This window comes from Hyaena hyaena, unplaced genomic scaffold (genome assembly GCF_003009895.1).
Source record: "Hyaena hyaena isolate Hyena2069 unplaced genomic scaffold, ASM300989v1 scaffold_1163, whole genome shotgun sequence".
Classification (NCBI taxonomy): Eukaryota; Metazoa; Chordata; class Mammalia; order Carnivora; family Hyaenidae; genus Hyaena; species Hyaena hyaena.
Window position 1 is genome coordinate 359842 of NW_024081791.1, and position 10481 is coordinate 370322.

Below are 10481 nucleotides of genomic sequence, written 5' to 3' on the forward strand. Positions count from 1 at the left end.
GTCGTCTCAGTCACCGTTTCGCAGCTGCAACACCATCGATAACAGCTAAGTGGTCAATTCTGGGATTTGGAGTTGGGAATCGGGGCGGGTGCGAGCCGTGGGCAGTACAAGCCAGCCCGCCATCTCCTGTGGCAACCGCCACTGCTGCAGACACTTCTCCTGGGCGGGAAAGGAGAACGCTGTCAAAAGGCCCCCTCTGTACCAGTGCCCAACCTTCAGAGTTAGAGTGTTTCTGTCAAGACTTGGTGAAAGCCTTTCGATTGGGGGAAGGGAGGACGGACTCCGAGATCACGAAAAACAGATATCGTATTGGAGAGTGTTGACTTTTGGTCCGCTTAATTGAACAAGTGTCAGCTTTGCTTAAACCTCCTTAAACCCTGAGCCATGTCACCCCCAACAGTGCCTCCGATGGGTGTAGATGGCGTGTCCGCATACCTGATGAAAAAAAGGCACACCCACAGGAAGCAGAGACGCAAGCCCACTTTCCTCACGCGTAGGAACATCGTCGGCTGTCGCATTCAACACGGCTGGAAGGAAGGCAACGAGCCGGTGGAGCAGTGGAAGGGCACAGTTCTTGAGCAGGTTTCTGTGAAGCCCACCCTCTACATCATCAAATATGATGGCAAAGATAGTGTATATGGACTAGAACTGCACCGAGATAAGAGAGTTTTAGCGCTAGAAATCCTTCCTGAGAGAGTGCCAACTCCTCGAATTGATTCGAGTCTGGCGGATTTCCTGATTGGTAAAGCGGTGGGGCATGTGTTTGAGGGTGAGCACGGTACGAAAGATGAATGGAAAGGCATGGTCCTGGCTCGAGCTCCCGTGATGGACACTTGGTTTTACATCACCTACGAGAAAGATCCTGTCCTTTATATGTACACGCTGCTGGATGACTACAAAGATGGTGACCTGCGAATCATTCCAGATTCCAACTACTATTTCCCTACAGCAGAACGGGAGCCTGGAGAAGTGGTCGACAGCCTCGTGGGCAAGCAAGTGGAACATGCCAAAGATGATGGGTCCAAGAGAACCGGCATTTTTATCCATCAAGTGGTGGCAAAGCCGTCCGTCTACTTCATTAAGTTTGATGATGATATTCACATTTATGTCTACGGCTTGGTGAAAACGCCCTAAATTCATTGTGCTCTTTGCAAAAGTTGTGGAACTATTAAATGTAAAATATGTCATGTTCTTGCAATTGTGAATTTTTGAGAACAGTTTTGGTGTCAGAGATTCAGGAATTTATTATTAATTATTACTTATTGTGCCTCCAAATCATACATTGACTAGTTCCACAGTTTCGTCCCAAGTTTACATTTGTACTTTTGATATTGCCTTGTTCTGTAACTGAAGATTTAAGTTGGGTGCTAATAGGAAATTGAAAAGTATTCATGACCATTGGAACAATGAAAAACTAAAGAAAAATTAATGGTGTAACTCCAAACCTGGTCCTTTCCCTCATTTCCCTCATTATATTATCTCCGTTTTCTTCTTCCCAGGTAACAAGTGTTAAGAACATGATGTATATCCTTCCACGTTTTCCCATCCACTTACAGAAAGTTTGTTGTAGTCTTTTCTGTAAAAATGAAAAGCCACATCATTTCTCTGTAATTGTTTTTCACATTTGGAATATTCATGGTATCTTTTTTAATCAGCAGCTACAAATCTCTCTCTCTCTGTCCCCCTTTCCATTTCCCCTCCTCTCCATTCCCTATTCCCCTCTGACTTTTTTTCTCTCTCTCCTTCCCTCTAGCAGTTGCATATACAGCACATTTATGTACCAAAAAAGTATTCAACCATTCTGTTATTGATAATCACTTACATCTTTTCCTTTCTTTTATTTCACCATAGCAGTGTTGCAATACATACTGGTGCTTTTATTTCTATTGCGTAGATTCTCAGAAATGGAATTGCTAGGTAACTGATATATTTAATGTTAAGAGATATTACAAAATTACTATACAAAATTAAAGTGCTCATTCTCCAGTATCCTCTCCTGCAAAATTTGCAAATCTAGAAGGTGAAAAGTTACATAGTACTTTCTTTTAGTTGACAAACTCAAGGAGGTGTTTTGTTTTGTTTCGTTGACTGTTTGAATTTTTTTCTTTTGTGCTTTGCCAGTGCTTATCCTTTGCTCATTATCTATTGAATCTTGTCTTATAAGTTTATAGGAATTCTTACTATATTTCTCTATGGTACATATTAAACATGTGGCCCATTTGTATTTTTTGCATTCTATCATTGATCTTGACTTTATTGATATTATCTTTTACTTTACAGTTGTTGATTTTTTAAAAACATTTCTAGATAGACTACTATCTCCTTTTCAGCTTTTTGGTTTCCTGTCTTTTTCAGATAAATGCCCCCACTCCACATCATACAAAAATTCACCTACATTTTTTTCTAAAATTTATTTTGTATGTGGTATAAGATAAAGGTCCACCTATACATTTTGCTTACATTGGATTCCTGATTATGCTATCATATTTATTAAATAAAATACTCATTTTAGAGTTTGTGAGCCTGTATCCTATTGTTTAACACCAATGGCTTGACCATAAATTTTGAACTCTGGCAAAACAAGTTACCTCTCATTAAGTTTATTTTTCCCGTTTTTTCTTTCATATAACTTGTTGTAGACATTCATTCCTTCTATGAAAATTAAAAGCATTCTTTCAGCATTCTGATCTTATAATTGTGTTACATTTCTGAATTTCTATTTAGAAGATTATTTTAATAATATTAATCCTTAAGACTCGAGTTTGGGTACATCATTAAAATCTTTTGGTTTTGTATTTGTAATCTTCATATAGGTCTATTATATATGATTAAATTTATTTCTAAATATATTTTACAGATTTTGTCACATCTTGATATTTTGAATTGGGTATTTTCTCCTCCTCATTTGTAACTTATTTTTGACAATATAGACAAACTACAGATACTTTTTAAAAATATATTTTACCTTATAATCAGCTTATTAAATTCTCTAAATTACAATTTTTTAAAAGTATAACATTTTCAACCTTCTTTGTAACAATCATTTCACCTGCAAATACAGATAATTTTATTTATTCAAAATAATGTTGAATAATGATTATGACAGATATGCCTGTCTGGTGTAATTTTCATAGAATTGTCTTTAGTATTCCCTATTTATATGACATTTATTGTTGGTTATTGGTAAAGAGTCATTAATCACTAAAATGCTTAAGGAGTTTCTTCTATTCTTTTGTATTCCTGTTTCCTGTTAAGGAGCTTACTAAAAATTGGGTCCTGAAGTTTATAAAATGTCTTTCAGCATCCATTGATAAAATCAGATGATTTTTTTCCCATTCATCTGTTGATGTAATGAATTAGAGGAGTCAGTATTTGATGTTGAACCAAACTTGTGTTTTTGAAATAAATCCTACTTGTTCATGTTGTAATAATCATTTGATACATTGCTGGATTTTACTTACAAAGTTTTTATTCAGAATTATTGCATTTACATTTCAAAGTGAAACTGCAGTTTTTTTTTCTTACCCTGTCTTTATCAAGTTTTGTTTTTCAAATTGTGCTAGCTTTAAAAATAAATTTGTGAGTCTTTTTCTGTGGTCTGAAATAGTTTAAGCAGCATTATAATTATATTTTCTTTGTATTTAGAAAAGTTTTAATTCAAGTTCCAGTTGTTCTTTGAAACTTACCTAGTACTAAACTATAAAATAATGTAATTATGGTGCCACTTTTGATGGTAGATCTTTAATCAGCCTTTTTATCTCTCAAATAGTAACTGGCTAATTTAAACTTTTTATTAAAAAAGAATGTATGGTTACTATAAAATACAAAATTTAAAGTTCTCTCTATTATTAAGCTTCTTGATTGTATTATTCAGATGCTTTATGTCCTTGCATATTGCATATATATGCATATTTCCTAAATATATTCAATTTTGAAAACATTGTAATAAATCAGCTATACTAGTGTTTTAAATTCTCTTTGTATTTTATTTATTTTGAAAAATTAAAACCTAATATGGAGAGTGTATAAAATATAACATTTGTTTACTGTTGTCCCAAATTAAAAAAAAGTCCATATTTAACAATTAAAATATCAACATTCTTGTATACTTGTTTTAGATATAGATTTATATTCTTTAAAAGTCAGAACATTACATATAATAAATCCCTTTCCCAGAAAGTATCCTCACTCTGCTGAGGCAAACACTAACATAAATTTGGTGTGAATCTTGTCTGTCTTATACATTTACTTCAAATATAACCAATCATAATAGATAATAGTATTGGTTTTTGTGCTTTTATAAATTTTGACATAAATGGGAAACTTTAAATCATGTGTAATTTATTTTGTATTTTATTATAGAAAATTTTTTTTCTAATTGGAAGATGGATTTCAACAACAAAAACAACCAATAACATCAACCTAGAATACTAGTTACTGGTATAGATACTTTTACCACTTTGGACACTCAGGAATGCTTGGCCCTAGCCACAACACTGACTATTGACTAAGAAAGACAAAATTTAAGTTCTCATGAAGACTGTATCTTGGTGGTAGCTGAGGCAGATATCAACCACCACCCCTGACTTCAAGATCAGAATGAGGCCTTACACTTTCCCGTGATATTATTGTGGGGATACCCCACATTCTGACACTCAGAGGAAAATTGGCCTTAATCTTGGCACTGTTTTAAGACTTTGGGACATAGCAATGGACAAAATAAAAAGTTTTCTTAACACATGGTCTTTTATCCTTTAAGTAGCCTTCAGTCCAATAGTAAAGATGGGTATAAAGGACATAAAATGGGTATAAAAGAATTAAAAATGTGTAAACTTTTTAGTTATAACTAAAAGGTTAGAGGGATGCATACGTTAGGTGAAAAAACAATACAAATGTATATGCTTTTTAGACATGTAAGAATAATGCTTCCTAGTCACTCCTTTCCCACTAGGCCTCAATTCCTGAACCAAGCATTATGTTGTTTCATGACAGAGGCTCAACACTGGCCTAGGACCTGAAGATAGAACAGGGAAAAATCTAGACAAAATCTCTACTGTTTTAGAGCATATATCCTAGTGGGGAAAGGAAGAGAGTTCCCACCACCTTTAGGCCATGTATTATTTTACAGTGATTTGGAGATATCCCACAGCTTGTTAATCAAAGGAAGGATTCAGCATATTTCTAACTCTGTTTTAGAGGTTAAGTATACAGCAGTGAGCAAAATATGAAAGTATGTCTTAGTGGAAAGAAGACAGAAAAAAAATCAATGTACTGTGTTCACCTACTATGCTTTTACCCCCTAGTTTTCTGTGTTCCTAGACTAGAATCAAGTTATGGGTTGTTCCATGGTAGTATTATTGTATCACACCTGCTTGCTTTGAGTCAGAAGGAGGCTCAGCCTTGACCAGGCAGTGAAGAAAACTGTCAAAGTCTCTATTCTCTTGCAACTTACATTCTGTTGCATAGAAACAGTCACCCCTCTTCTTTGGGCCACCAATCTAGAATCAGATCTTATATTGTTCCATGGTGATATTGGAAATCTCTCATACCTTGGTGCTAAATCAGAGGCAAGACTGGAAATGATTATGACACCTTTATAAAAAGGGGAAATAAGTAGGCACAAAGTCCTTGCTCCCATACAGCTTACCGCCGGGTGGACCCAAATTCTTATTTCTTTCTTCCTAACAGACTTTATACATACATCAGGCCATGTGATTCTTTGAAAAAAAGCAAAGTAGGGAAAGTAGACTCTTGGACATACTACCTTATTAGGTGAATAGAGAAGATCTCTCAGAACAGATGGCATTTGAGTAAACACCTAAATAAAGTGAGGGTAAAAACCATGGTGTTAATGCCTTGAGACAATATGTACCTGGAGGGAGAAGCCTAGTGTGTCCAGGTGGGAAGTGAGGAAGGAGGATGAAAGGAAATGATATCAGAGAGGTTATCAGGGGCCAGATCCATGTACAAACTTTTGGACCAAGGAACTTGGATTTCAATCTGATGGAGATAGGAAGTCACCAGCTTTAAGCAAAAATGTGACAGTTTTCTTTATATAATTCATTGAATAATATGATTTGAAATACTTCCATCATCTAATAAGATCTTATTTGGACTTCAGTCTTTTTTCTTTCTCAGAATCTCTAGAAAACTCATTACCTCCAATATATATAAAGCCTGACTCTGCCAGCTTGCTAACTCTGGTCCTTGACTTTCTTCAGACAAGGAGGATGAAAAGAGATGATGTCAAAGTGAGTACTCATGTTTCCATAGCTCCAGATTTCCAGAACTCTTGAATGATGTCATGAAAATGTCAGCGACTGGGATAAAGGATCATAGCTGGGAGGTTATAGCAACAATTCAGACATGAACTTGTGAACTAATAATTTTAGAAATTAATATTAAGAGGCATTGTGAGGAGAATTAATATTGTGGCTGATTAACTCTGTAAGGAAAGACTTCCAGGATTATGAATTATCTGTAGATATAAGAAGGTTTATTTGTGGAAATGGGGAAGTTTTGAGAGAGTGATTTTAAAGGGAAATAATACAAATAAGAGCTATAGTAAATATAGGTGTAAAGTTATCTTTTTTCCTTTATTTTAGTCTGTATTATAACACGTTTGAAACAAGTGAATGAGATACAAAAGGTCTACACTGTTGTTTGGACAAAATCTCTATTATAAAGAAAAAAGTTATCACTAAATTGGATGATTATTTTACTGAACTAATTAATTCTAAATATGTTTTTGGATTTGTCCATGACTACCTAAGCTATATTCAAGGTTTTTGAAAATGGAAAAAAATCAATATTTTCATTTCTTCACATAATTTCTTTTTTTAATTTTTTAATGTTTTATTTATTTATTTATTTTTTAAAATATTTTTATTTATTTCTAGGAGAGAGAGAGAGAGAGAGAGAGAGCGTGAGCAGGGGAGGGTCAGAGAGAGAGGGAGACACAGACTGTAGCAGGCTCCAGGCTCTGAGCTGCAGTCAGCACAGAGCCCGACGCGGGGCTCGAACCCAAGAACCGCGAGATCATGACCTAAGCGAAAGTCGGACGTTTAACCGACTAAGCCACCCAGGCGCCCCAATGTTTTATTTATTTTTGAGAGAGAGAGAGAGATAGAGACAGCGTGAGCAGGGGAGAGACAGAGGGAGACACAGAATCTGAAACAGGATCGAGGCTCTGAGCTAGCCGTCAGCACAGAGCCCGACGCGGGGCTTGAACCCATGAACCGTGAGATCATGACCTGAGCCGAAGTTGGACGTTTAACCGACTGAGCCACCCAGGTGCCCCCTCTTCACATAATTTCCACATTCATCCTTCATTCTCTCATTAAACACTCATACCATAAAGGATATAAACTTGCTTTTAAAGACATCTTCTAAATAATCCCAAAAGAAAGCTACATATGAATTTTTCATAAATCAGGCTTTCTGATCCTGTTACTTTAATTCACACTTGTTTATTTTATCATTCATTTATTCATACATAGGATGGAAAAAATATGCAAGACATTTTTCTAGAGGCTGAAATACCAAAATGAGTAACACACAATCTTTTATGCTTTATGTAGCATTCAGACCAATAACAAAGATATAGGTGGTTATAAAATTCTATAAAAAATGAAAAAAATATTGTGATAAGTATCATTAAATGGTGAAAAGGGTGCATTTGTACTAGATGAATTCAGATGACAGAGGTAAAGAGAGACAGAGACAGAGATGGAGACAGAAGGACATCATTCCATTGAAGTTGACCTTCATTATGCAAAACAATTGTAGTAGTCAGGGTTCTCCAGAGGAATAAGACCTATAGGATTCATTCATTCATTCATTCATTCATTCATTCATTCATTGTGGGAATTGCTTCATGCAACTATGGAAGAAACCAAGAAGTCTCATGACTTCTTTCTTAGTTAGAGGAGGTCCAGATCCTTCATTTACCCTTCACCTTAGAAGGGATATCTTGACATGTTTCATACCACTGGACTCCTAGAAATGTCATGAAGGTAGAAGTCTCCTGAATTTTAGTTTATTTATTTCCCACCTTGTGGCATGCAAATGCCTTACCAATAAGTCTAGAGAAGTTGTTACTTCTCATCTCTATCAGTGAAATATTTTGTGGAAGGAAGGTGATTAAGGTCTTTGTGCAAAAAAAATGACATAGGACTGGAGAGTTGATATACTCCTGAGGTAGGATAATAAAGGTATATTGCTGGCCTTGCCAGCTGAAAGCAGACTACATCTGGTGGACCTTATGGACAAAGATGGAGGAGAAGGCATTCACAAGATGAATAGCTGCATACCAGATATCAGAGAATTTGTTAATTTGACCAAGCAATAAAACCACAACCTGGTACACAAAGTTCAATTGGAATCATCACCTGTTTAAATTATTGATAATTCAATGACATTTTCAGGATCTATCTGTCTTCTGCACTGGCCAAATTAGAGCGTTAAATGGGGATGTGGTGGGAATAACTACTCCTACATCTTTCAAGTCCCTGTTGGTGGCACTAATCTTTGCAATTCCTCTAAGAATGAAGTATTCATTTTAATTTAAGAGTTTCCTAGGTAGAGGCAATTCTGATGTTTCCCCCTCAGCTTTTATCACCTTTATATTTCTCATTCCACAGGTCAGGGAGCTTTTGTGGGGATTCTGCCAACTGCTAAATATGCCTACTCCAATTATGCATTCTGGAACTGAGAAAGTAACCTTAAGATGAGTTTAGGGACCCACTGGGACCTCTGTGAGACATCAATGGGCTAAAATCCCATTGGTCTCCTGACCTCCATAAGTTTCTACTCTGACTGGAGGGTCACAGTGATGTTTTGGGTTTCCTAGTTTCAGTGATGTTTCAGAACCAGTGCTCAGTAGTCCTCAAAAGGTTGGATTACTTCTTTTCTTCAATGTACAGTTACCCTAGAAAAAGAGCAGAGATCCCATTGGGGGAAAAGTCCTTTTGGGTAAGATTAACAGTATACACGGTCCATACTAGATTGGGATCCTTCCATAAGGGAACCTGGCCTCTCCTTAATTCAAGAAGTTCTGAGTTTGTCATCAGGCTCGAATCTGAAAATTGATGCAGAATATGTGACTTTAAGGTTTTATGATTCAAGTTGTATTTTTGTTTACTTAACTAGAACATTAATGCTTTTATGCTTATGCTTATACCAAATAAGAATTTAAGAGGCTTCCCATCTATTTCACTTCCAGGAACACCATAATTAATTAGCCAATGTCAATGCATGAGCCAGATTATTTTGATTGCTGTTTTGACTCTGCTATCCATTATGTTAATCACATCCACCTTTCCTTGGGTGGTTGAGTGTCACCACTTGGTCCTTGACACTTCAATCCAGTTACTTCAATTTCATTTACATTTTCCAATTGACTCTAAGGTCAGGTGTTCAGAGAAGTGTGATCACAAAGTTCTTCCAGGATGCTGGGGCTCCCCTCACAGATTTATTTCTCAAAGTATCGGAGAAAGGTATGATTTCTGGCCTCTCTATTGAGTATGTCTTAAACCACAAATCCACTATAACATTCCAATCTCCCTATGAGTCTGAATTAAAGGAAGAGAGGTTGGTCATTTTCAATCAACCCGTTGTGAACTTTCTTGGTCCATATTTCAGCCAAGCAATCAAGCTGTCAGAGATCTTTTTAACTCTCTAAGCTTCAATATTAAATGATGAATCTTGGCTTAATAAACTCATACCAATATATTTGTCCTGATCCAACTTTATCTTCCTTGTACCATTATTCCACACCCATAATATACATTTCCAAACGCATGCTCAGAATTTCCCCTTGTGTAAAGTATAAAATGCAAGTGGTTCACTTGGAATATTCTACACTTTCTAATTGGTCACAATCTATACTTCAGTTTCAAGAGCTTGCTGGCACTTGATTAAGTCTAGTTGTAGGCTTAGAAGAAATAGGAGGTAGTGGAGGTGGGTCCTCAGGAAAATAAGTATTGTCTTGCATAGCAACTAACTCATTTTCTCAGGCAGTTCAGGGTTAATTCCCTCAGACAGAGGTGGAAATGCTGACAGCAATGTTGGTGGAGAGATCAATACCACTTGGGGTGGGGAATCCCCTGCCACTGGGAGTCAAGAGGTGACTTCCACTGAAGTTATTGAGACCATCTGGAGGTGGGAAGACCACTTCTGCTTGGAAAGAAAGACCTCTTCCACTGGCAATAGAATCTCATCAGGATTTAGGGGCACAGTGTTCCCAATTTCATCAGGATCTCCACATACATTATTATCTCAACCTACAGAATCCCATTCTTTTCTAATATATGCCCACATTCAACAGTAGACACCTTGCAAAAAGCTGGGAGTTCAAATTGCATTGTAATTCAGCCAATACAGAATTAGGTTCTGCATATGATTATCCCAATTTCAGTCTTGTGGCCATAGGAGATGAGACACTTTCAGAATACTCAGAGCAGCTCTTAGCTAATTTTGCA

General features: G+C 36.4%; 1 protein-coding gene across 1 annotated transcript; it reads left to right on the forward strand.

The window, feature by feature from the left end:
- Positions 1 to 217: 217 nt before the first annotated feature.
- Positions 218 to 1134, forward strand: SPIN4 (spindlin family member 4). Its single transcript, XM_039222566.1, has one exon. The coding sequence runs from the start codon at positions 385 to 387 to the stop codon at positions 1132 to 1134; it is 750 nt and encodes a 249-aa protein (XP_039078497.1). The 5' UTR covers positions 218 to 384.
- Positions 1135 to 10481: the final 9347 nt, after the last annotated feature.